Raw genomic sequence first — 26,972 nt, 5'->3', positions numbered from 1 at the left:
AAATCAGCTGTTAACCTTATGGGAGTTCCCTTGTATGTTATTTGTCGTTTTTCCCTTGCTGCTTTCAATAATTTTTCTTTGTCTTTAATTTTTACCAATTTGATTACTATGTGTCTTGGCATGTTTCTCCTTGGGTTTATCCTTTATGGGACTCTCTATGCTTCCCGGACTTGGGTGGCTATTTCCTTTCCCATGTTAGGGAAGTTTTTGACTATAATCTCTTCAAATATTTTCTTGGTGCTTTCTCTCTCTCTTCTCCTTCCAGGACGCGTGTAATTCGAGTGTTGTTGTGTTTAATGTTGTCCCAGAGGTCTCTTAGGCTGTCTTCATTTCTTTTCCTTCTTTTTTCTTTATTCTGTTCAGCAGCAGTGAACTCCACCATTCTGTCTTCCACGTCACTTATCCGTTCTTCTGCCTCAGTTATTCTATTGATTCCTTCTAGTGTATTTTTCATTTCAGTTATAGTGTTGTTCATCTTTGTTTGTTTGTTCTTTAATTCTTCTAAATCTTTGTTAAACATTTCTTGCGTCTTCTCGATCTTTGCCTCCATTCTTTTTCCAAGGTCCTGGATCATCTTCACTATCATTATTCTGAATTATTTTTCTGGAAAGTTGCCTATCTCCACTTCATTTAGTTGTTTTTCTGGGGTTTTATCTTGTTCCTTCATCTGGTACATAGCCCTCTGCCTTTTCATCTTGTCTTTCTGTGAATGTGGTTTTTGTTCCACAGCCTGCAGGACTGTAGTCTTTTTGCTTCTGCTGTCTGCCCTCTGGTGGATTAGGCTATCTAAGAGGCTTGTACAAGTCTGCGTTGGGTTTTCCTTGCTGCGTGCAGGCTTTCTCTAGTTGTGGTGAGTGGGGGCTGCTCTTCATTGCAGTGCTGTACTCATTGGGTGGCTTCTCTTGTTGTGGAGCAAGGGCTCTAGGTGCGCGGGCTTCAGTAGTTGTGGCACGCAGGTTTAGTTGCTCCACAGTATGTGAGATCTTCCTGGACCAGGGGTTAAACCCATGCCCCTGCGTTGGCAGGTGGATTCTTAACCACTGCACCACCAGGGATGTCCCTATTACCGTGTATTCTTTTGTTTTTTGTGTGTTTTTTGCGGTACGCGGGCCTCTCACTGTTGTGGCCTCTCCCGTTGCGGAGCACAGGCTCCAGATGCGCAGGCTCAGTGGCCATGGCTCACGGGCCCAGCCGCTCCACGGCATGTGGGATCTTCCCAGACCGGGGCACGAACCCGTGTCCCCTGCACTGGCAGGCGGACTCTCAACCGCTGCGCCACCAGGGAAGCCCTGTGTATTCTTAAGATACATAAATGTGAGGCTTTTAAAAAGGAAAACAGAAATATAATAGGACAAATTAAACAGATATTACCCATATTTAATTTAAAAAAGAGCAATGACATGTTTCTTCCTGTCCCATGGTATGGTAAGGTAATTTGACTCTTTCTCTTTTCTCTTCCAGTAACTGAACAGCCTGAGGTCTTTATTTAGGATGGCCTTCTCTTCTTTTATGTAATAGTGCAATTCCAGACAGGCAAATGTAAAATTCACTTGGACCTACAGCTTTGCTCTTATCAATCCTACATTATACCGATTCCTTGGTGTCAGTCCAGTACGATGACATGAAACTAAAAATCCTCTCAACATAAACATTTGGGAGTGGAATACTTAGGATTTTACTTACTGACAACAGCAGATTTTTAGACTTGTAGGAATCAGTTTATAGCTCTTGAGAAATGTCCTACTTTTATCTACAGACTTTTGGTCGACCAGCTTTTATCAATCCAGTCTTTTGCATCTATGAGTTCATCATATAGACTATCTGTATCCAAAACGTCCATCATTTTTAAGGACTCAGATGTCACCAGAAGTTTAACTTCTTTCTCAGGGAAAATAAAGCACAGAGGTAATTTGAAGTTGTGAAATCAAAGTTGAAATTATGCGATGGTTAATTTTATGTGTCAGCTGGATTGTGTCCTTGGGGTGCCCAGATATTTGGTTAAACATTATTCTGGGTGTGTCTGTCAAGGTGTTTCCGAATGAGATTAGCCTTGCGGACTCTCAACCACTGAGCCACCAGGGAAGCCCCATGCTCATCTTTAATGTACTTCCAAATTAGAGACATTCTTTTTATCTCACCCTTTAAAAATACGATTTTACAGCAGGTCAACATTCTAATATCTCTGCCATGGACAGCAATTGAGCTGTTTTGTAGGCACATGCCTGAGGAAGCGATCTCATTAACCGCTTCTGCACATTTTGAGAAAACTGAAAAGTGACTGAAAAAAATTCATTATGAAAACCTCAATATCACAGAAAAGTAAATCACACTCCTTTCAACAGCACTGTGCACAGGAGATACGGTCCATTTAGCAGGTAAGATCTTTTCTATTTTTTGGTAAGAAGTTTCCAGACGGAATGGAATTTGCCAAAGTTTACATTTGCCCTGTCTGCTGAATATCCAAGATAGATGAGCAAGATTAGTTTGTATGTGGATAAGATATCAACAACCTTTCGTTTTGTGCTTTCTGTGGATTTTTAAAAACCTTCATAGAAATCAAGATGACCATTTGAAACTCTGTTTTTCAAATCAAGGTACCTAAGAGCTGGGGTGGAACATCTTTTTGTTGCCATGATTCAGACTTGAAATACATGGCATGACTGTTGGTGAGATCTGACAAAATCAGCTCTCTACTGTTGGAGGTCATGACGTAGGTTATCGAAAAGTCCCCTTTTGCTCTCCCAGGGGACATTTTAGTTGCACCCTCTGAATCAGGTAATGTAACTTCACTCAGTTTCACAGAGCTGTCAAGGAAACTATATGATGATACCTGCTCATTCGTGTAGGATGCCTGAGCCACTATTTGTGAGTGAGGATTGTGTCTTTTGGGAGATGAAAAACTTTTGATTGATTTATAATTACTTGCCTGATTCATCCCAAATTTGTTGAGATTCCATATATATGAGTCTCTGTGTTTGCTTCACGGCCCCTTCTTCAAGCCCAAATTCTTTTCTGCATACTGTGCAGTGCTCTGTTTTGATTATTTACCTCCCCATTCCAGTTCTATATGTCTTTCTGTCATTAAAACAACACAGTCATTCAGAGAAAGACAAATATTATACAATATCACTTATATGTGGAATCTAAAAAGTAGTACAAATGAATAAAACAGAAACAGACTCACAGACATAGAAAACAAACTTATGGAATTAATATTGTTAAAATGGCCGTACTACCCAAAGCAAACTAGAGATTTAATGTGATCCCTATCAAATTACCTATGACCTTTTTCACAGAACTAGAACATATAATCCTAAAATTCGTATGGAACCACAAAAGACCCAGAATTGCCAAAGCAACCCTGAAAAAAAAAGAACTAAGCAAGAGGCATAACCATCCCAGACTTTAGACAATACTACAAAGCTTCAGTAATCAAAACAGCATGGTGTTGGCACAAAAACAGACATATGGATCAATGGAGCAGAATAGAGAATGCAGAAATAAACCCACATGCCTATGCTCAATTAATCTTCAACAAAGGAAACAAGAATATACAATGGGAAAAAGACAGTCACTTCAGCAAGTGGTGCTGAGACAGTTGGACAGCCGCATGTATATCAATGAAGTTAGAACACACTCTCTTACCATTCACAAAAACAAACTCAAAATTGCTTAAAGACTTAGACATAAGACATGACACCATAATAGTCTTAGAAGAGAGCATAAGCAAAACATTCTCTGACAAATTGTACCAATGTTTTCTTAGGCCAGTATCCCAAGGCAATAGAAATAAAATGAAAATAGACAAATGGGGCCTAACCAAACTCACAAGCTTTTGCACAGCAAAGGAAACCATAAACCAAATGAAAAGACAACCTACAGAATGGGAGAAAATATTTGCAAATGATGCGACTGACAAGGGTTAATTTCCAAAATATACAACTCGACAACAAAAAAACAAACAACCCAATCAAAAAATGGGCAGAAGACCTAAAGAGACATTTCTCCAAAGAAGAAATACAGGTGGCCAATAGGCACATGAAAAGTTGCTCAACATCACTAATTATTAGAGAAATGCAAATCAAAACTACAATGAGGTATCACCTCATGCTGGTCAGAATGGCCATCATTAAAAAGTCTTCAAATAACTAATGCTAGAGAGGGTGTGGAGAAATGGGAACCCTCCTACACTGTTGGTGGGAATCTAAGTTGGTGGAAAACAGTATGGAGGTTCCTCAGGAAACTAAAAATAGGATTACCATATGATCCAGCAATCCCCCTCCTGGGCATATATCCAAACAAAACTATAATTCAAAAAGACACATGCATCCTTATGTTCATAGCAGCACTATTCACAATAACCAAGACATGGAAACAGCCTAAATGTCCATCGACAGATGAATGGTTAAAGATGTGGTACATATATATAATGGAATACTATTCAGCCATAAAAAAGAATGAAATAATGCCATTTGCAGCAACATGGATGCAGCTAGAGATTATCATACTAAGTGAAGTAAGTCAGAAAGAGAAAAGACCTTATGATATCACTTCTATGTGGAATCTAAAATATGACACAAATGAACCTATCTGTGAAACAGAAACAGAATCAGGGACAGAGAGCAGACAGATGGTTGCCAAGTGGGGAGCGGGTAGGAGAGGGTTGAATTGGTAGTTTGGGATTAGCAGATGCAAACTGGCGTATATAGAAGGGATAAACAACAAGGTCCTACTGTATAGCACAGGGAACTATATTCAATATCTTGTGATAACCTATAATGAAAAAGAATTTTTAAAAAAGAATATAGATATATGCACATATATATGTATAACCGAATCACTTTGCTGTACACCTGAAACTAATACAATATTGTAAATTAAGTAGACTTCAAAATAAATAATTTAAAAAAACCCCACAGTCCTAACACAGTCCTTTAGCCTTTTTCACCTGGTGGTGTCATTGGTATTGTAATTATTCTCATCTTCATTATCTGAACTCTTAAAATACATGGTCACAGTATTCACATTGTTAAAAATTAGACTATTACCATCTCAATCCACAGGCCAAGTCAAAGGTAGACTGCTAAAGTCTCTTAAGTTACTCACTTCAGTGCCGTCACTCAGAGTGATGCAACGATGATGATCCATTAGAGTGAACCATAAATCACAGTTGACAACACAACGTTAGCTAAATTTATGTCTACTTTTTTGGGGTTAGATTTACTCCTATGTATTTCTTTTTTTTAGCAATTGTAAATGGTATTGTATTTTTACTTTCAGTTTTCATTCCTATTATATAGAAGTATGATTGATTTTTATATATTCATCTTATATCCTGTGACCTTGCTGAACTCACTAGTTCTAGGAGGGTTTTTTTTTTAATATATTCCTTGGATTTTCTTTGTAACACATCATGTCACCTGCAAATAGGAACAGCTTTATTTCTTCCTTTCTGATCTGTATGTATTTAGTTAATTGAAGTATAGTTGATTTATAATAGTGAGTTTCAGGTGCCCAGCAAAGTGATTCAGATTTATATATATATACCCATACACACACATATATATTTCAGATGCTTTTCTTTTTTAAAAAAAATTTATTTTTAAAATTATTTTAATTTTTTTGGCTGCTTTGGGTGTTCGTTGCTGTGTGCAGGCTTTCTCTAGTTGCGGTGAGTGGGGACTACTCTCTTCATTGTGGTGCACAGGCTTCTCATTGCAGTGGCTTCTCTTGTTGTGGAGCACAGGCTCTAGGCACGTGGGCTTCAGTAGTTGCAGCGCAGGCTCAGTAGTTGTGGCACGTGGGCCCCAGAGCACATGGGCTTCAGTAGTTGTGGCGCGCGAGCTCAGTAGTTGTGGCTCGTGGGCTCCAGAGCGCAGGCTTGGTAATTGTGGCGCACGGGCTTAGTTGCCCTGTAGCATGTGGGATCTTCCTGGACCAGGGATCGTACCTGCATACCCTGCATTGGCAGGCAGATTCTTAACCACTGGACCACCTGGGAAGTCCCTCATATTATTTTCCATTATAGATTATTATAAGATATTGAATATAGTTCCCCATATTATACAATAAATCTTTGTTGCTTATCTATTTTTTATATAGTAGTGTGTATCTATTAATCCCATACTCCTAATTTATCCCTCCCACCCCTCCCTTTCCCCTTTGGTAATCATAAGCTTATTTTCTATGCCTGTGAGTCTCTTTCTGTTTTGTAAATAGATTCATTTGCACTATTTTTTAGATTCCACATATAAATGATATCATATAATATTTGTCTTCCTCTGTCTGATTTAATTCACTTAGTATGATAATCTCTAGGCCCATCCATGTTGCTGCAAATGGCAATATTTCATTCTTTTTATGGCTGAGTAATATTCCATTGTATTTACTTTCTTTATCCATTCATCTTCCTTATCCATTCATCTGTTGATGGACTCTTAGATTGCTTCCATGTCTTGGCTATTGTAAATAGTGCTGCTATGAGCATTGGAGAGCATGTATCTTTTAGAATTAGAGTTTTTGTCTTTTCTGGATATATGCCCAGGGATGGGGTTGCTGGACCATATAGTAGCTCTAATTTTAGTTTTTTAAGGAACCTCCATACTGTTTTCCATAGTGGCTGCAGGAAGGTACATTCCCACCAACAATGTAGGAGAGTTCCCTTTTCTCCACACCCTCTCCAGCATTTATAATTTGTAGACTTTTTGATGATAGCCACTCTGACCAGTGTGAGGTGATATCTCATTTTGGTTTTGATTTGCATCAAATCAAATCAAGTGAGGTTGAGCATCTATTCATGTGCCTGTTGGCCATTTGTGTGTTTTCTTTGGAGAAATGTCTACTTAGGTATTGTGGCCATTTTTTTAGTGGGTTTTTTAAATATATATATATTGAGCTCTATGAGCTGTTTGCACAGTTTGGAAATTAACCCCTTGTCTGTTGCATTGTTTGCAAATATTTTCTCCCATTCCGTAGGTTGTCTTTTCATTTTGTTTATGGTTTCCTTTGCTGTGCAAAAGCTTTTAAGTTTGATTAGGTCCTATTTGTTTATCTTTACCTTTATTTCTTTTACCTTAGGGAGCAGAGGCTGATCTAAGAAATACTGCTATGGTTTATGCCAGAGAATATTTTGCCTATGTTCTCTTCTAAAAGTTTTATGGCATCATGTCTTATATTAGGTCTTTAAACCATTTTGAGTTTATTTTTGTATATGGTGTGAGGGAGTGTTCTAATTTCATTGGTTTACATGAGGCTGTCCAGCTTTCCCAACACCACTTGCTGAAGAGACTGTCTTTTCTCCTTTGTATATTCTTGCCTCCTTTGTTGAAAATAATTGACCGTAGGTGTATGCGTTTTATTTCTGGGTTCTTTATTCTGTTCCATTGATTTATATGTCTGTTTTTGTGCCAGTACCATGCTGTTTTGATTACTGTAGCCTTGTAGTACTGTCTGAAGTCTGGGAGGGTTATGCCTCCAGCTTTTTTCTTTTTCCTCAAAATTGCTTTGGCAGTTCTGGGTCTTTTTTGGTTCCATATAAATTTTTAGGATTGTTGTTCTAGTTCTGTGAAAAATGTCATGGGTAATTTGATAGGGACTGCATTAAATCTGTAGCTTGCTTTGGATAGTATGGCCATTTTGACAATATTAATTCTTCCAATCCAAGAGCATGGGATATCCTTACATTTCTTTGAATCATTTCAGTTTCTTTTATAAATGTTTTATAATTCTCAGCATATAGATCTTTCACCTCCTTGATTAGGTTTATTCTTAGTTTTGGGGTTTTTTTTTTTGACACTTTTTCTTTTGGCTGCACCATGTGGCTTGTAGGATCTTAGTTCCCTGACAAGCGTGGAGTCCTAACCACCAGGGAATTTCCTTTGACACAATTTTAAATGAATTTTTTTTTTACTTTCTCTTTCTGATATTTCATTGTTAGTGTAAGGAAATGCAACTGATTTCTGTATATTAATATTGTATCCTGCAACCTTGCTGAGTTCATTTACTAGTTTTACAAGTTTTTGTGTGGAGTCTTTAGGGTTTTCTATATAGAGTATCATGTCAACTGCATATAATGACAATTTTACCTCTTCCCTTCCAATTTTGATACCTTTATTTCTTTTTCTTGTCTGTTGTTGCCAGGACTTCCAATACCATGTTGAATAGAGGTGGTGAGAGTGGGCATCCTTGTCTTGTTCTAGAGTTTAGTGGGAAGGCTTTCGACTTCTCACCATTGAGTATTATGTTGACTGTGGGTTTGTCATAAATGGCTTTTATTACGTTGAGATATAATCCCTCTATACACACTTTGGTGAGAGGTGTTTTTTTTTATCATGAATGGATGTTGAATGTTATCAAATACTTTTTCTGCATCTGTTGAGATGATCTTGTGGTTTTCGTCTTTTGTTATTGTGGTATATCACATTGATTGATTTGCATATGTTGAACCATCTTTGTGACCACAGAATGAATCCAACTTGATCATGGTGTATGATCCTTTTAATATATTGTTGGATTCTGATCTGTATTTATTTTTAATTCCTTTTCTTGCCTTACTGAGGTGACTAAAACTTCCAGCATTATGTTGAATAGCAGTGACAGAGTGCATATCCTTACTTTGTCCTTTATCTTAGGGATAAGGCATTCAGTCTTTCATCATTAAATATGATGTTAGCTACAGATTTTTTTTGGATGTTCTTTAGCAAGTTTAGGAAATTCCTTTACTCCTAGTTTGCTTAGAATTTTCATCATGAATGGGTGTTGAATTTTGTCAAATGCTTTTTTCTGCTTTAATTGATAGGATCATGTGATTTTTCTTCTTTAACCTGTAAATATGGTAGATTGCATTGATTGATCTTTAAATATTGGATTATCTTTACTTCCCTGGAATAAGTCCCATCTGGACATGGTGTATAATTCTTTTATGTAATGCTGAATTCTATCTGCTAATATTTTGATAAAGATTTTTGTATCTATATTCAATAAGGAGTCACTTAAAAACTATCCTTTTTTTAAACATCTTTATTGGAGTATGATTGCTTTACAATGTTGTGTTAGTTTCTGCTATATAACAAAGTGAATCAGCTATAGGCATACATATATCCCCATATCCCTTCCCTCTTGTGTCTCCCTCCTACCTTCCCTATCCCACCCCTCCAGGTGGTCACAAAGCACCAAACTGATCTCCCTGTGCCAAGCAGCTGCTTCCCACTAGCCATCCATTTTACATTTGGTAGTGTATATATATATCAATGCTACTCTCTCACTTGGTCCTATCTTACCCTTCCCCCTCCCCACGTCTTCAAGTCCATTCTCCACATCTGTGTCTTTATTCCTCTCCTGCTCCTAGATTCATCAGAACCATTTTTTTTTTAGATTCCATATATATGTGTTAGCATACGGTATTTGTTTTTCTCTTCTGACTTACTTCACTCTGTATGACAGACTCTAGTTCCCTCCACCTCACTACAAACAACTCAATTCATCTCTTTTAATGGCTGAATAATATTCCATTGTATATATGTGCCACATCTTCTTTATCCATTCATCTGTTGACGGACACTTAGGTTGCTTCCATGTCCTGGCTATTGTAAATAGAGCTGCAGTGAACATTGTGGCACATGACTCTTTTTGAATTATGGTTTTCTCAGGGTACATGCCCAGGAGTGGGATTGCTGGGTCATATGGTAGCTCTATTTTTAAAAACTATTCTTTTTTTAATCTTACGGTTTATCCTTTCACTGTTTATAAGCAAATATACCCCCCCTTTTTTTAGGTAACTGGTAACATACTATACACATTTCTCTCCATCTTTATTTTTTTACTTTATTTTTTACTTAACAATATATCTTGGAGAGAGTAAGCTTCAAAAACAAATCAGGGATGACATCAAGGCAAATGGTACCGTTGGATGCTCCAAAAATCAGCCCTTCCACTGAAGCAACCAGTGACAATTGACAGAATCAACTTTTTTGGAACTCTGAAATCTAGTAAATACTTACAGCTCTCAGAGGAGTGTGTAAAAAAGAAAGGGGATGCTAAATGTTGACATTTAAGATCAAGTCACTGGGACTTCCCTGAAGGTCCAGTGGTTAAGACTCCATGCTCACGATGCAGGGGGCACAGGTTTCACCCATGGTCGGGGAACTAAGATCCCAAATGCCACACCATGTGGCCAATAAATAAATAAAGTTAGTATTAAAAACATAGTTTAAAAAAAAAAGATCAAGTCACTGACTGATCACTGAGGTATTAGAACAGAAACTTCAGTGACCACACACGATAAGGCACATAGTCTTTGCAAAAATAGTTGGATGACTATATCCCTCAAATGGATGACTATATCCCTCAACAAGCAACAACAGCAAACTCGGGTGGAGAAAAGAATCTGATTTCCAGAGTTACCACATTATAAAATTCAAAATGTCTACTGTTCAACAACCACAAAAAAATTACACAGCATACAAAGAAACAGAAAATATGGCCCATTCACAGGAGAAGAAATTGACAGAAACCATCCCTAAGGAAGCAGACATTGGACTTACTAGACAAAGACTTGAAATCAACTGTTTTAAAAATACACCCAAAGAGCTAAAGAAAAGCATGGATAAAGAACTAAAGAAAACCAAGAGAATGGTGTACGAACAAATAGAGAATATCAATAAAGAGACAGAAATTATAAAATGGGACCAAAATCCAAACAAAAAAACAAAATGCAAACAAAATTCTATATTGTTATGTACCTAGAGATTATCACACTAAGTGAAGTAAGTCAGACAGAGAAAGACAAATATTATATGATATCACTTCTATGTGGAATCTAAAAAATAGTGCAAATGAATCCATTTCCAAAACAGAAACAGACTCACAGACATAGAAAACAAACTTATGGTTACCAAAGGGGAAAGGGAGGGGGAAGGGATAAATTAGGAGTATGGAATTAGCAGATACAAACTGCTATACATAAAGTAGGTAAGCAACAAGGATTTACTGTATAGCACAGGGAACTATATTCGATATCTTGTAATAACCTATAGTGGAAAAGAATCTGGAAAAAAGTATATATCTGAGCCACTTTGCTCTACACCTGAAACTAACATGATATTTTAAATCAACACTACTTAATTAAAGAAAAAACTCTATGTTGTTACTGTTTTTCCTTTCCACACTTGAAAAAAGATTTCACCCCACTCTGATTTTGCTCGCACGGTTTCTGAGAAGTGTGGTGTAACTCTTATATTTGTACCCTCCCTCCCCAGCTTCATACAAGATTTTCTCCCCACCGCCCCCTCCCCCACAGTTTGAATAGACTCCAATCTCTGGCTCTCTGACCACAAGAGCGTCCCCTCTGTGATCTCCTTGCTGCCTCCCTCTGACCTCGTGGGAACCCCAGCCTGGACTCTCCTCCACCTTCCACCAATCACTCTACCCTCCACTTCTTTCCTTGCCCAACTTAAGAGTCCCCTGGAAACCACTTGAGCAACCCTCGCTAAGGTCCGCTCCTCCCTTGCCTGCTAAGCAACCTCTACCTGGTCAACTCAACAATCTGCCCACAGCTGGTGCTGAGCCCAGCTGGAGAGCAGCCCACCACCTGGGACCCCCACCATGCCTCCTGGGGGTCACTGCAACCCCATGACCTCTCACAAGCAAGAGGACTCTAGGGGCCCTGGGTATTCTTCCATTTCCCCTGGCCAGTCCTCTCCCCGGTCCCCATGGCAGCAGCTACAGTTGGGACCTACCTTTCTCCACTGTCCTTAAACCTCTGGGACCAGCCACCATCTCCCCTCTCCTCAGCTACTAACTTCACACCTACTTTGCATACACACCTACTATACAGGAACCCCCAGATGTCTTGAACAGCTCTGTTTCCTCTGAAATGTTTCAAGCATCCAGAAAAGTACAGAGAACGGAGTAGCTACCACAGAGGTGAAAAGTCAGACTGCCTGGGCTCAAACTGTGAATCCAGCATTTACTTAGCTTCTCTGTGCCTCAGTTTCCCCCTGTCAACTCTGTGCCTCAGTTTCCCCCTCACAGGGCGGTGGGCGGAGTGAATGAACTCATATGCGTAGAACGTTCAGTGAAAGCTAGCTCTTATCGGGTCATCTTTCCTCTTGACTCAACTGAAGAGAGAACTTGCTGTAAGGCTAACTCCTTGGGTGGGCTTCCAGATCCTTTCCCAAGTCCCCTCTACTGGCTGCTGTAATTGACTTCTAAACAGACTTCCTCCCATTTAAAGCACACAGACACCCCTCCCCATGTGCCAAATGCCCTCCAGCAACCACCCTCTCCATTCCTCTTCCTTTCAGAGTCAAACTTCACTTGTTCTCTGCACACCCTCCCTCCCACTTACCCTTCAGCCGGCCATAAACTTCCCTTCCCCTGAACCCACTCTTCCTTGAAATCACCAAATGCCTTCTTGAGATGTCATCCAGTGGGCACATCTCAGTCCCCATCTGGCCGTTCACAGCAGGATTTGACTTTGCTGACCACTCCATCCTCCTTGAAACACTCTCCCAGCCCCCCACAAACTCAGGGCCACTTCCCTCCGCATTGCCTCACACTCTCTGGTCACTCTCTCACAGGTGCTGCCCTGAGACCCTCGACCCTCTGTTCTCTCTCCACGGCCCCGTCCTGGACCATCAGACCCATGCCATCGAACTTGACTTACCACAAGTTGTTCCAAGCCCCCAATTTACATCTCCAATCCCAGCTTCTTTACTGATTGTTTAGATCCATGTAGCCAACTGCCTGCTGGACAGCTCCTCCTAGATGTCTCAGAAACACTCAGACTCAGCATAATCAAAATGCAGCTGATGGGGCTCCCCTGGTGGCGCAGTGGTTGAGAGTCCGCCTGCTGATGCAGGGGACGCAGGTTCGTGCCCCGGTCCGGGAAGATCCCACATGCCGCGGAGCGGCTGGGCCCGTGAGCCATGGCCGCTGAGCCTGCGCGTCCGGAGCCTGTGCTCCACAACGGGAGAGGCCACAACAGTGAGAGGCCCGCGTACCGGAAAAAAAAAAAAAAAATGGAGCTGATGGCACAAGCACTTTGGAGAACTACTTGGCAGCATCTTCTAAAGGAGAATGCACGCCCACGGCGCGGCTCACAATCCCATTCCTCGTGTCCAACAACAGTGTATACGTATGTGCACCAAAGCACATGTACAAGAACGCTCATGGGAGCACTGCTCATGAGGACGCCAAATTGGAAACTATTCAAATGCCCATCAGCAGTAGAACAGATAAATAAATGTTGGCACATTCCTATGCTAGAATACCCGCCTACAGTACCGAAAATGAATGATTTATCCAACAATATGGATAAATCTCACAAACGTTATGTTGAACAAAAGACGCCAGACGTGAAGGAGTACACACTGACACTTCCAATCATATGCCAAGCTGAGCTGTGGTGCTAGGCGTTAAGACCCTGGGGAGCAGTAGCTGAAGGGAACAGGAGGAGGCATCCGAGTGCCATGCCAGTGGTGTTTCCCAACCTGGTACTCGCCCTGGGTGCTAGTTACACAGCCATGTTTGGTTTGTGCAAATCACTGATCGTGGCTTGTGCACTTTTCTGCATAAATTTTATACTCCGATGAGAAGTCGAAAAAAACAGGACACATCCTCTTCCCCATCAAGCACCCCCTCTCCCTGGTGTTCTTTCTCTCAGAGAATGGTCCCAACTTTCCACACAGTTGCCCAAGTCAGAAGTTGAATGTTATTCCCTGCTGTTCCCCGCTCCTTGTCGTTCGCAGCCAAGCACTATCACTCTGCCTTCTAACCATGTCTCAAATTCACCCACTTCTCTTCACCTCCACTGCCTCTTCCTTAACCCAGACCCAGCTCTCCCTTCTCCTGTGCTTCCGCAGCAGCCTCCCAGCCTCCAATCTTGTCCTTCTGAGTCAACCCCACACAGCTGCCAGAGGGACTCTTCTGGAATGAAAATCCCATCTCCCCTGGTTAAAAATTTTCAGTGATTTCCTAAAGCCTCCAGATGAAGCCCGCCCTCCTGCTCTGGAGTCCCAGGGGTTCTGTGTTCTGGGGCTCTGACTCCACTCCAGCCCCAGCGCTATGCCCCAGGAAGTCTCACTAGCCTTTGCACAGGCTTTTCCCTTGGCAGGGAACCCTCTCCACCCCCTCATCCCTGCTTTTCCTGGCCGAGGCCCACACATCCTTCAAGCCTCAGCTCAGATATCCTCCCACCTCCACAAAGGGTTTGGGCCCCCTTGGGCTGTCACAGCAGCGTGTGCTGCCCCCATCCCAGCACATACCACACTCACCGTAGTGAAACTGGCTGCATGTGTATCCACTTCCCCCACTAAACCTTGGGCTCCGTGGAGGAGGCCATTGTGTGTGCCTTGTTCACTACTCCATCCCCAGAACCTAGTATGGTAGAAGCTCAGGAAGGATTTGTTGGATGGATGAAGGACCCCAGAAAGAAGAAAAACACCCAGGCTGCAAAGTGCTGAAGGCCTGGGGTGGATCTCCAAAGGAGCTGGTGAAAAGGTAGGGGGAATTTCCCCCTTAAGAGACAAGAGCTCTAGAATTAAACATCTTAGAACATCAGAGTTTGAAGGGACCTCAGAGGCCATCTAATAATCCACTTTTTTTTTTTTTGCGGTACGCGGGTCTCTCATTGTTGTGGCCTCTCCCGCCGTGGAGCACAGGCTCTGGACACGCAGGCTCAGCGGCCATGGCTCACGGGCCCAGCCGCTCCGCGGCACGCGGGATACTCCCGGACCAGGGCATGAACCCGTGTCCCCTGCATCGGCAGGCGGACTCTCAACCACTGCGCCACCAGGGAAGGCCCTAATAATCCACTTTTTGATTTATTAATGAAAAACCTAAAGGAAGGAGCCACTGGCTGGACAAGGACGGGTGGGAGGAGGGAGAGGCGGCAGCTGCAGAGTAAGGCAAGGTGATGGTGAAAGTGAATATTTAGTGTTGATAGGGCTCCTACGATAAGTAAAGATAACATTCCTTCTGGGTATGTTGGTGGGGGTCCCACAGGTGGCCCACTTCCCAGGTCTCCCCAGTAGAGCTGGACTCGCCTCCTCACAGTGACCACTAGATGGCGCCAGCTCACCAGGCAATGAAGAGAGAAAGGGCTGGCCGGCTCACCCTCTGCTTCCGTCCTCCTTCCTGAGTTCCTCCCCTCAGACCTGGCACTCTGTGAGACCAGTTGTTGCGGGCCGTGCCCAGGTGGCATAATACTTAGGCTTCAGGGAACAGCTTGCTTCAACAAGGTACCTGTTTTCATGCCAGAGAGAGGGTGGGCAATGGACTCTGACCTGGGCATTGGCCAGCACTGCCCCTTCTCCCTCCCACCAGCCTCCCAGAGGCACCTGACTGACTGCCCCTCCATCACCCCTCCACCAGGGGCAGGACTCTGGCCAGACTGACACCTGCTCATCTTGTTGGCTCAGGCGAGGTGCAGCGGGTGGCACTGGTCCCACTGTATCCTCTGGCAACCTCGTCACCCTGAGCTGGCAGGTGCCAGCCCAGTGGCTGGTGGCTTCAGTCCTGCTGGTCTGACAGGCCCCTTTGGGGCCATATGGCCCCATGTGGGAAGCTGCTTCTGCGCTAGAGTGGGACAGCTTGACGCCGGTGCCTGCTCCATGCCGCCCCTTTTCCTAACCCCACAAGCATACCCAGCCAAGATGATTCAGCCCCTCTCCAGTATTAGGGAGTCTGTTATTCATTCAACAAACATCTACTGAGCACTGAGGTTGTGTGTGCCAGGACCTGCCCTAGGTAACTGGAAGATAGTAGTGAACTGGACAGATGCAGTCCCTGGTGTCCTGGAGCACAGAAGGCAATGGGGCACCAGATACTAACCTCACATTACCAGACAATTGTTTAATTGCTCACTTAAGTCCCTAATGCTGCAGTTTTAATCCACTTCTAGAACGCTTGGACTTTCAGAGCAGAATGCAGCGTAGAAATTATCCTAACATAACCCACCATCACCACCACCCTTTCATGATTCCAGGATTCCGGACTCCCAGCCCAGTGCTCTTTCACTTTACTCAGGAGCGGCAGTGAGGAGGGAAGGGAGTGAGGCCTTTGTGAGAACCGCGTGAGGAAGATCGACTCTGCTTTCTCTGAATTACCTGGCCCTTCTCTGTCTCAGTTGATGGATGGATGAATGAATGAGCCCCCGAGAAGGGGCTTATCCGACGCTTCGGAGACCTGGGGGCTCCAAAGCAGGCCCTGCCTGCCTCCCCCGCTCTCATCCTGGGAGGGGGAGCCGGCCTGCCCAGTGCCCTTCCTGCCCCCAGCGCCGCGGGCTCTCTAGGCGCCCTCTTGGCAGCAGAACAGAGGGCTTCCAGAGCGGGTGGTAACTCGCCCCGCCACGGGCTCGGAGCGGCGGGCGATAGGCGCTGGGGGGACGCGGAGATTTTTTTTTTGGACCGTGGCCCTCTGTCTCAGCCAACGGCAGCTCTCAAAGCCCTTAGAACCCTGGCAGCCCGCCCTGGGGGTCTGACTTTGGCAAGCGGCACAGAGCCCCCTGCACGCTCCTCTACCGGACAGAGTCTATGAAGGAGACCCTTCCTCGGGGCTGGGCGAGACTTGGGGAGGCCGCAGAGGCCAGGACTGACCAGAAGGTGGAGCGCTGGCACTGCGTGTCCCTGGGACGCGTCAGCCGGCCAGGCAGGGAAAGGGGACAGGAGAAGAATTGACGGGGAGCCCTGCGTGAACGTTATATGCAGCGAGGAAATGATATTTGGAGGAGCTCCCCCTCCCACCACCAAGAAAGGCAGAGAAACAGAATTGAGAGTGGGATGGATAAATGCGCTAAAGCGTTGGGAACAATTTGGATGCCCTAGAGGCCTGGCCTTGTGGGCTAGACAGAATTAGGAGGTGGGGGTCCCCAGGGAGCAGAGCCTCTTCTTCAGAGCTTTCTTGGGGGGAGGGGGTTCAGTGGAGCATCATGGTTCCCAACTACCGGAGATCGGGAAGGTGCTGAGTTTTATGTACATAGGTTTACAACGACACATTCACGCACAGACACCCCATCCCATGGTCCTCCACTCACACTGCTTACAGCCCCCCCCATATACACTGGTACACTTTCTCACACTCACACTCCTGCACTCACATACATTCTCTGCATGTAAATGAACCTGTATCTACTGCGGAACACTTGAAATCCTCCCGTCACACACCTCAAGTACACCCATCCCTTACACCTGATCTCTAAAAATGCCCACACTCCCCCAGTGCTGTCCCAAATACACATAATCTGCCCCCAAACTTACCGAAGCACACAGATATCCAGCCTGTGTCCCACCCATCCTCATGGGGACCCCAGGTTCCCTGTTCCCTCCAGCAAGCCTAGGCCATCTCTGAAAGTTTTGGAGATAACTTTAACATCGCCACACACAGGCTGTGCACCTCCACCCTCTCCATAAGCCCCTCATCCACACACCTGCCTACCAGGCCCTCTCCAATAGGACCCTCCCTGGACCCAATGATGACTTTCATAGGCCCAGGGCACTTTTGCCTGATGGGCCCCTTCCTCCATTAAGAATATATATTTTTAAATTACACTTTATGACTGCATTGCTGTAAAGACAATAAATATATTAATATACACTCAACCATTTTCTTCAACCTAAAATGTTCTCCTTTCTTCTGATTTTAAAAGAAATTAGCACATTATCAGGAGCCCTGGGTCCTTCTACTTTGGGCGTGTTTATCTGCCTGTCATTTCCCCCCCACACACACACACCTTGGACCACCTCCCTCCACAAACACCCAATAGGCAAATTCCCCTCCTTCTCTGTCGCACCTGAGCCCACCTTCCACCCACAGCCAAAGAGACAGACAGACTGAAGGATCCTGGGGACTCTACAGATAGACACCCTCCTCCCACTCTTTCCTTCAGAGACACTGGGGGTTTATCTGGGCTGAGGGAGGGACCCACAGGAGGAGGAACAGAGGGGTCTGTGTGAGTGTGTGTGTGTGTGTGTGTGTGTGTGTGTGTGTGTGTGTGTGTTGGGTAACAACAAAGAATGAGAGAGAGAGAGAGAGAGAGAGAGAGGAACGAAAGAGCTCAAGAGCATGTTTTGCCTGGAAGGCAAGACTTGCAGCCAATCAGAGCGCTGGGGCCTCCCTCTGCGACTCCACTATTGAGTCTATAACCGGCTGGCCGGGCGGAGCTGGTAGCATTTGACTGTGGCTTGGGACGCTACGAGAGGCGCGCCGCGACCGCCGGAAGCCCGGCGACGGTCTAAGCGCCCCTCGGCCGGCCCTCCCCAGAGACGCTGCCGGGACCTCCCCTTGCCCTCCGGACACGCACCCCCGCCTCGTCTCCTCCGCTTCCCCCGCGCTCCTGCCGGTTCCGGCGCTCCGGCCGAGGCCAGCCCCGGGGGGTGGCGCGGCGCCCGCCAGGATGAGTGGCTCCTTCGATCGCAAGCTCAGCAGCATCCTCACCGATATCTCCAGCTCGCTCAGCTGCCATGCGGGTTCCAAGGACTCGCCCACCCTGCCGGAGTCTTCCGTCACTGACCTGGGCTACTACAGCGCTCCCCAGCACGACTACTACTCGGGCCAGCCGTATGGCCAGACCGTGAACCCCTACACCTACCACCACCAGTTCAACCTCAACGGGCTTGCAGGCACGGGCGCGTATTCGCCCAAGTCCGAGTATACCTACGGAACCTCCTACCGGCAATACGGAGCCTACCGGGAACAGCCACTGCCAGCGCAGGACCCAGGTGAGGACCACAGGGTCGCGGGAGAGTGGGGGACACGGGGAGGTTCCCGAGCGAGCGAGAGAAAGGCGAGGAATTGGAGCGGAAATCTAGGGAGGCGCCTCGGGTAAGGAATGTACCTGTCCGAAGTTAGAGAAGGTGGGCTAGATGACCTCCAGAGGGGACAGACGACCTTCCAGTCCCGAGACTGCGCGCCTTCGGGGCGTGGTGCGTGTGCGGGGCCGTGGTCCTGGGTGAGGATCCGGGTGAGCGAGGCGAGGACGCAGGGGCTGTGGATGTCAGAGAACCTCCTGCTCCAGGTGCTCTCCGGGCACTTCAGCAGGCGGTCCTCCATCGGGCTGTAGAGGGCTGGCGGGTAGGCAGCGGGCGCTGGAAGCTCTGCGACCCCGCTTTGGATCTGGGCGGGGGGGGAGGGAGAAAGGTGAGGGGGACACGGAGAGAGACCCCTCAGAATTACCGGAACAGGGAGGGAAGCAGCAGCGGAGAGTGGAGAAACTGAAAAAGAGAAAAGTGGAGTCAGTGTAAAAGTGGAGAGACAAAGTGAGAGAAAGGACTCAAGAAAGGAACAGAGGAAAGGGCGAAGGAAGGAAGAAGAAGGGAGTCTGATGTGTCTGCAACTCTTCTGGAAATCTAAAACTATTCTAAAATAAAAAGTTTAAAGAACAATACAGGAAGGGAGGACGGAAGGGAAAGAGGGAGAGAAGCGACCGACAGCGTGGTGCGGGTGACAGGGCGGCGGGCAGACGGTGGCGGGAGCTGCGGAGAGCGAGGCGGCGGCCGTGCGCGTCCGGTGGTAGCTTGGCGCCGGGACCGCGCTCTGGGGGCGCGGAGCTGGGAGCGGCGGAGCGCCGCGTCGCGGGCGGCCGCCGGCCCGGCACTGTGGCCGCAGCTCCCACCCGGGGCGCCGGCGGCGGAGCGAGCAGCCGGGAAGTCCCGGGGTGGGTAGGTGGGCCGGAGGGTTGGGTGTCCCGCGGGGCCCATGAGGGCCCCGGGGTCGCAGGCCGAGGCTGAGCCGCCCACTATCCCCGTGCGTTGCCCTCAGTGTCCGTGAAGGAGGAACCGGAAGCCGAGGTGCGCATGGTGAACGGGAAGCCCAAGAAGGTCCGAAAGCCGCGCACGATCTACTCCAGCTACCAGCTGGCCGCCCTGCAGCGCCGCTTCCAGAAGGCCCAGTACCTGGCGCTGCCCGAGCGCGCCGAGCTGGCCGCGCAGCTGGGCCTCACGCAGACGCAGGTCAGTGGTGGGCGGTCGAGGGCCGCGAGGACTCGGTGGGGCCCCGCGGGACCCCGGGACTCCCCGGGCGCTGCTGACCCTAGATGGCCTCTTACGTTCCCCTCAGGGCCTTGAAACCGTTGCCTGTGGGTGGAGGGGCCCCCAGATCTCAACCTCTGTTAGAAGTTTGTGCATTAGCACGTGTACAGGCGTGCATATTTGTGAACCTGTGCGACTGAGTCTCTCACAAGGAGAGGTGTCCTCCCTGTACCCCAGAATTGACAGCTCCCACAGGCCCCCAACAGTGTGGGTCACTCACAGGATTGGTTACTGATAGGAGTCTACACCGTGTCTCCCCCCAGGCTAGGCATGTGTGTGTAAGAGGTGTACGTATACGTGTGTTCATGTATATATTTGCACACAGGCGAATGGATCTGTGTACATGTGGGAAAGCACACTTAAGGAGTGAGACCTTTCAAGGCTCTCTGTGCTTACAGATGGCAAGGCAGATGTACTTGACTGGGTACAGGGGTGAGTGCATGTACAAAAATGTGTGCTTGTATCAAAAGATTGCATTCCTTCTCAGCGCCCAAATGCTCCACCCCTTTGTGTGTGCCCGGAGCCAAGAACAGAGATTCCCCGCAAAGGCGGACAGGAACTCAGAGGTGGGACTCCCCACCCCCAGTCTGTCCCTAAAGCCCCCAGCAGCCTGTCACCGCTCAGGGGAGGAGTGGCGGACGCCTGGCTCCCTACAGGTGTTGACAGACGGGCCTGGGTTGCGGCTGCGTGGGGCCTGGTCCGCCGGGAATCTGGGTCACCCGGTGAGGAGCTGATTCATTGTTTGTACCAGTCATGGGGTGGAGAGCAGCAGGGGGAGGGGGAGAAACCCCAAGGGAAATCTGGGGAATCATGGCTCACCTGCTCCCGAGTCCCCAGGTCACCCCCATTAGCCAGCCCTGGAGGGCTCCTGAGTGTGTGGACGTGGGTGCTCACCTTTGCAGGGTGCTTATCTGGCTGTACCTGTGCATGTGTGTGTCTTTATAGCCTGGTGTCTCGTGTGTGAAGCTGTGAGTGCGTATGTTGCCGCGCATGGAGATGCTTATGTGGGTGTGCATTTGTCTCTGTGTATCTGTGCACCTCTGCTTCTGGGTTTCCAATGTGAACAAAATACCACAAACCGCCCATCTCCCACCTGGGCTGCCTTTTCTTCAGTGCTTTACTATGTCAGTAGTATGGCTGGCTGTTCTGAGTTCTTTATTTGTCTTAACTTATTTTTGCATCATAACAACCCTAGGACGTAGGTAATAGTGCTGCCGTCATCCCCATTTTGTAGATGAGGAAAGCAAGAACCAGAGAGGTTAAGTAACTTCCCCAAGGTCACACGCTTTGGACCTAGGCAGTCAGTAGTTCCTGGCCGAAGTTCTGTCCCCGACAGAAAAAAGATGCTGGCCTGGGGGTTCGGGTGCCTGGGTTTTGCCTGGATCTCGTGTGACGGTGGGTGCTGGCCTTGCCCTCTCTAGGCTGGGTTCCCCGATGGGTTTTCACTCAGCGTTCTGCGAGGCTAACTAGCTCCCCCTTTCTTCTCTGGGGCAGGTGAAAATCTGGTTCCAGAACCGCCGCTCCAAATTCAAGAAGCTGTACAAGAACGGGGAGGCGCCCCTGGAGCACAGCCCCAATAACAGTGATTCCATGGCCTGCAACTCACCACCGTCACCCGCCCTCTGGGACACCTCTTCCCACTCTACTCCAGCCCCCGCCCGCAGCCAGCTGCCCCCGCCGCTCCTGCACAGTGCTTCCCCCAGCTACCTGGACGACCCCACCAACTCCTGGTACCATGCACAGAACCTGAGTGGACCCCACTTACAGCAGCCGCCGCCTCAACCAGCTGCCCTGCACCATGCCTCCCCCGGGCCCCCGCCCAACCCTGGGGCTGTGTACTGAGCACCCACCTGGCCTGAACCTCTCACGAAGGAACCCCAGGACCAAGCAGAAGGCGCCTCCGTCCTAGCCGACACTCAGGAATCATCGAGGAGCACAGGGGAAAGGACACCCCTTTTCCCCCTTCCCTTGCCCCTTCCTCCAGGGACCCAAGAGCTTCCAGATGAAATTTGCATGGACCAAGGATGCCCCCTGAATTTCCCTTCCCCTGCCTAGACACTGGGGTGCCCCTCCAGATGTTTGGGAACTTCACTCCAGCTGGGACAGCTGTTTCCCTTCTGCTCCAAGAGCCTGGATTGGCTTTAAATGGCTCATCACCTTCCAGATTCTAAAACTTAGTACCGAGTCCCTAGACCGGATTCCTTGGGCACTGGGGACACCGCGGAGCGTCTTCAGGTCAGGCCTGGGCTGGGGCACCAGGCACTGTGGATTCTGGGACCTGCCAGGCCTAAGGTCCTGCCATGGGGACCTGGGCTGCCCCTTAACTGAGCATCCCCTCTGCCAAAAAGACATTGAACCTTGAGACTGGGACTCAGGGTGGAGACCTCAACGAGCCCCGCCCTGAACTTTTAGCCCTCATTTAGGGTTTGAGGGTTAAACCAAAGAAAAGCCCCCAAGTAAGGGAAGCTTTTAATATTTGTGGCTTTAGAGAGAACTCAAGGAGCACCTCCCCTCCCCCGCTTTGGTCGGAGAGGAGGGGTGGATCCCAGGCATCCTTCCCGAGGACCCATTTCTTCTTCCATGTACAGGACTTTGCACAACTTTGGTTTCAAAAGCTGTTGAAAAACAGGAAGACAAAGGGCATTGTTAACAGATAGGACCAATCTCCCCTGCGTGGGTGCCTCTGCTCACCCGCACCCCACCTATTCCTCTCCTCCAGTAAGTTGGGAGTTTTGGCGCCAAACCCCAAATCTCCAAGACAAGACAAACCCCCAAACACCCCCTTTCCGGTGGCCTTGGAAACAGATAATTCCCACCAAGACGGAGAATGTCGGGTGAGGTGAACGGGGCACATGGGAAGGGTTATAACTCGGTGCCTTTAGGGGTGAGGGGGTGGCTGTCTGAAGGGTCAGTGGCACTGCCCCTTCCTGGCCCAGACGCCCCCCAGAGCTAACTTTCCTCCACCCCTGATGTGGTCGAACATCGAAGAAAAGGAGAGGTAGAAGACTGTAGCTATATATATATATAGTATGTATTTTTTTTTAAAGCAACAGAGAGAAGCAGCCTCCTCCCTACTGTGGTTTCCTATTTATGTGGCCCTTTCCTCCTGGATGTACCTGCCTGTGCCTGTGCGTCGTGAGCTGAGAGAAACAGATGTGGGCTCCGGCTGGATTTGGGTTTGTGGGAGGCGCAGGCGAGAGGAGAGACGTGGTGGATCTCGAAGAGTCCCACCCCAGGGGTAGAGGAACGAAGCCAAGTCCCACCCCCTCCCAGCCTTCTCATTTCTGCTTTCTTATTGGACCCATCTTTATATATAACATTAATAAAAAAGAAGAAAATAACCACTGAGCTCTTTGAACTGGAGGCTAGAGGCAGGCAGCTCTCGGCGGAGGGCCGGGAGTTGGGGAAGGTGTCTGGTGGGGAAAGCCCTCTGAGCCTCCAGGGTGTCCTGGGGGAGTCAGAGCCCTGGAGACCTAGTGCTGGGGCTCTGGGCTCGAGGACTGGGCTGAGCTGGGCGCCGGGTAGTAGGTGCTTCTGACCCCATGGCTGCCCCCACGGTCTGGGGAGTGGAGGCTCCCAGCCCTTGGCCCCCCTGACTCCACTCTGCTTGGTGGCTTGGCGTCCCCTGCCAGCCAGCAGCCCTCCGCCACTGCCACCGGGTCATCTCAGGGCTGCTCTGTGATCTTGGGCTCACACGCAGACACGCTTGCACACGCGTGTAAACCGCCTGCCTCCATGCCCTGGCCCCTCACCCTCCTGTCTATCCCTTTCAGCTGGGGGTGAGGGTGAGGCCTCAGGCAGGGGGAACGCCACTGGTCCCACAGCTGGCAGGGACCCCAGGCCACTGGGATCCAGGCTGGACCATGGAAACAGACAAGGGGTTTCCACGTTGACCTTCCCTGGGAGTGCTCGGGCCCTGACTCAGAGCCCTCTTGCTGCTGCGGCTGCCGGCCTGGGCCAGCAGTGCCGCCACCCTCCTCTTCCAGCTGCCAGACTCTGGGGACAGAGAGCCGGAGGTGGCAGTAGGAACGGAGGGGTGTGTGTGTGAACAAACGTCTTGGCACAGATGGGAGACAGCGTGAATGCACGCACACGCTTGTGAAGCCACCTCTCTCGCTTATACACACACGTACCAAGGAACGCATCTCTCTACCATCACGCATACACGGACTCCCACCTCAGGCAAACGTGTTGCCCTCTGAGGCCAGTACACAGACCCAAACGCACACCTGAGACATGGCAGCATCGCACAAATATACAAATCGTACATTCCAAGGGGTACACAGGTGCACACACATCGCTCAAGCCACCCGAGCATCACGTGCGCGCACACACACACACGCGCACACACAGGTGTAGGCAGCTCCCGGTACTGGAAAAAGTCTAGGATGGAGAGTCAGCAACACCACCCAGCAGCCAAGGTGACCCAGCTTAGCCTGGAACCTCTCGGTCAGAATCTCAGTTTCCTCATCTGTCAAATGGGAACAAGAATCCCGACCCTTTTGGCCTCTGTGAGGCACAAAGCCGAATAAGGATGAGAAGGCAGAAGACAGAAGGGCCTTGTGGAACAGCAGGGCTCCAGAACGTGGGGGCCCTCCAGCCCTCACCTCACCCTTCTGCCTTTCATAAAATACGCCTCCCCTCCCACCACGCCTGAGGGTGGTGGAAGGGAGGAGGGCCTCCAGCCCACGGACGGACGCCGCCAGCCAGGCTGGCAAGGGTTAAGTGGCAGCTGCCAGGCGGGGCTGAGCTGAACAGTTTGGGTTGAGGGCTGCGTGCAGGCAGGAGCAGCGAGGCGGCAGCCGGGCAGACTTACTGGAGACACTGCATTTTATTAGGACTGGGCTGCCAGCAAAGGGAGGGAGAGGGAAAAAAAAGGGCAGAAAGAGAGAGGAAGGAAGGAGGGAGGCTGGGCGGGCAGGCTGGCGGGCGGGCTGCTGCGGGATGAAAGGATGTTGTAAGCTCCCTAATTCCTCCCTGCTCATCCCTGCTCTGTCAGGCTGGATTAACTGCCCGGGTGACCTCCCTCAGGGTCAGCCCCGCCCCTCACCTCCCCTTCCTCCTCTCCTCACCTCCAGGCCGGGCAGGTGGCCCTCTTCACAGCCCTGGTGGGTAGGAGAGCCACGAGGACAGGGACTTGGGTGGGGGACCTGGCAGAGTGCCTAGGTGGGGCAGCTGAGCCCATCTTCTGCCAGGTGCTTCTTGACTACACCCGCTGCCTCGTGACAACCTTCAGGGAAGAAGAGGGGGGCGAGGAAACCCCAGTCTGCCCTGAGGATCACTGTTCTCCAAATCTTACTAAGGGCTGGATTTGCTAAACTCCTACTCCATGCCAGGCACTTTGCATGTTATCCTCGCAACAGCCAGGGAGGGGGTGGTATAGTGTTCAATTTTCAGATGGGGAAGCTGAGGCTCAGAGAGGTCCAATCTCTGTCAAGTTCACATACCTAATACATGGCAATGCTGGGATTTGAACCCTGGTCTGTCTGGAGAATGCGTGCTCTTCATGGGCTTTTCTGCAGCTCAGGTTACTAAGACGCCAGGGCAGAATGTCAGAGAGCTGGGCAGCTGTGCCCACCCCAACCCTCCAGGCCTCCTCCCTGAGTTCTTCCCTGGGAGAAGTGGAGGCGGGAGGGGCTGGGCTTCTTCCTCAGGGCTGATGCTTGGAAAAGCTTAATGCTGTAGTCAGGAATGTGCACGCTGGAGTCAGCTGACCTGGAGTCAGTCCTGCCTCCACTGCTTTACTGACTGTGTGATCTTGGGCAAGTCACTTAACCTTTCTAAGCCTCAGTTTTCTCATCGGTAACATAGGAATAATGCTACCTGCCTGGCAGGTAGTTGTCGCAAGGACTAAATGGATAATATGTGTAAAACGCTTCACAAGGCACCCAGCACGTGGTGCGTACTGCTCGGTGTATCAAAGTTGCTGTTGACGATGGTGACAGTGGAGATGGGGCTTACTGCCCCCCTAGCCTCCTGCCCCATCCCACCCTCAACGTGCCTGATTCAGACCCAGGCTCCTGGCTGCACTTACACATTGGTCAATCCACCGATCTCTAGGTGCGCTCCAAAAAGGATTCAACCAACATTTATTGAGCACCTGCTCTATTCCACGCACTGTTCTAGGAGCTGGTACCACAGATGACTGAAGCCTGGGGAAGGGAGGCACAGACCTGGCCTACGAGCTCCATGGCCAGAAGCGGGGCCCACCCTGGACAGGCCCCCAGCTGGGCAAACCTGACGCAGTCAGAGGGACTGGATGGGTTGTCAGAGGAAAGGGCAGGGGCAGGTGGTGGTGGGTGGGAAGGAAACGTAGAAAGCCTTCACGGGGGAGGTGGGATTTGAATTATGCCTTGAAAGAAGGATGGCAGCATGACAGGCAGAGATGGGGGTCTGCGAACATACTCCCTGGAGACCCCACCTGCAGAATAACTCCTCTCCTAGGACTCACGGGGTGCAGAGGAAGGTTTGTGGGGGAGCCTGAGAGCAGAAGCCTCGAGGGCCCTCACGGGTTGGCTAGAGCTGATGCTGAAGGGAGGGGAGGCATGGACCCAGTGGGTCCTTAAAACCTTCCCCGGATGCAAGGCTCAGAGTCTGGCACTTCCAGACCCTCAGATGTGCTGGGAGCCACCCTGACTCTGAGAGCCTGGAGAAAGGAAACTCCTGCCCCTCTACTGGAAGGAGACGCCCCTGCCCTTCTCACTTGCGGAAGTGGAAGAGAAGGATGGTCTCTACCCCTGTCCTTGAAGCCCCTCCCTTTAAGGGGTCCCAGGTACTAGTGGATCTTAGAGACCTCACCCCAAATCAGCCTCTGCACACCACCCGCCTGAGCAACACACCTTCACTACCACTTACTCCCCGGGCCAGCAGAGCCCCCAACCTCCTCAGGGAAGGGATTCTGGGCAGCGGAGGCCAACGGGACACTTGATGTGCAGCCTCCCAGCCTAG

General features: G+C 48.8%; 1 protein-coding gene across 1 annotated transcript; it reads left to right on the top strand.

The window, feature by feature from the left end:
• Positions 1-18,189: 18,189 nt before the first annotated feature.
• On the top strand, positions 18,190-23,365 carry DLX3 (distal-less homeobox 3). Its single transcript, XM_024745859.1, has 3 exons — positions 18,190-18,716; positions 19,756-19,946; positions 21,519-23,365. Exons 1-3 carry the CDS (start codon positions 18,392-18,394, stop codon positions 21,864-21,866), a joined length of 864 nt encoding a protein of 287 aa, XP_024601627.1. The 5' UTR covers positions 18,190-18,391; the 3' UTR covers positions 21,867-23,365.
• Positions 23,366-26,972: the final 3,607 nt, after the last annotated feature.

This window comes from Neophocaena asiaeorientalis, unplaced genomic scaffold (assembly GCF_003031525.2).
Source record: "Neophocaena asiaeorientalis asiaeorientalis breed wild unplaced genomic scaffold, Neophocaena_asiaeorientalis_V1.1 scaffold1, whole genome shotgun sequence".
Classification (NCBI taxonomy): domain Eukaryota; kingdom Metazoa; phylum Chordata; class Mammalia; order Artiodactyla; family Phocoenidae; genus Neophocaena; species Neophocaena asiaeorientalis.
Note: the sequence above shows the minus strand (reverse complement) of the source record. Positions and strands in the feature narration are given on the sequence as shown.

Excerpts from the sequence above, each read along its gene's own strand:
- DLX3 (XM_024745859.1), top strand. The coding sequence starts at position 18,392 with ATGAGTGGCTCCTTCGATCGCAAGCTCAGCAGCATCCTCACCGATATC. Across the intron at positions 18,717-19,755 it reads ACTGCCAGCGCAGGACCCAG|TGTCCGTGAAGGAGGAACCG; the intron begins GTGAGGACCACA and ends CGTTGCCCTCAG. Across the intron at positions 19,947-21,518 it reads TGGGCCTCACGCAGACGCAG|GTGAAAATCTGGTTCCAGAA; the intron begins GTCAGTGGTGGG and ends TCTCTGGGGCAG.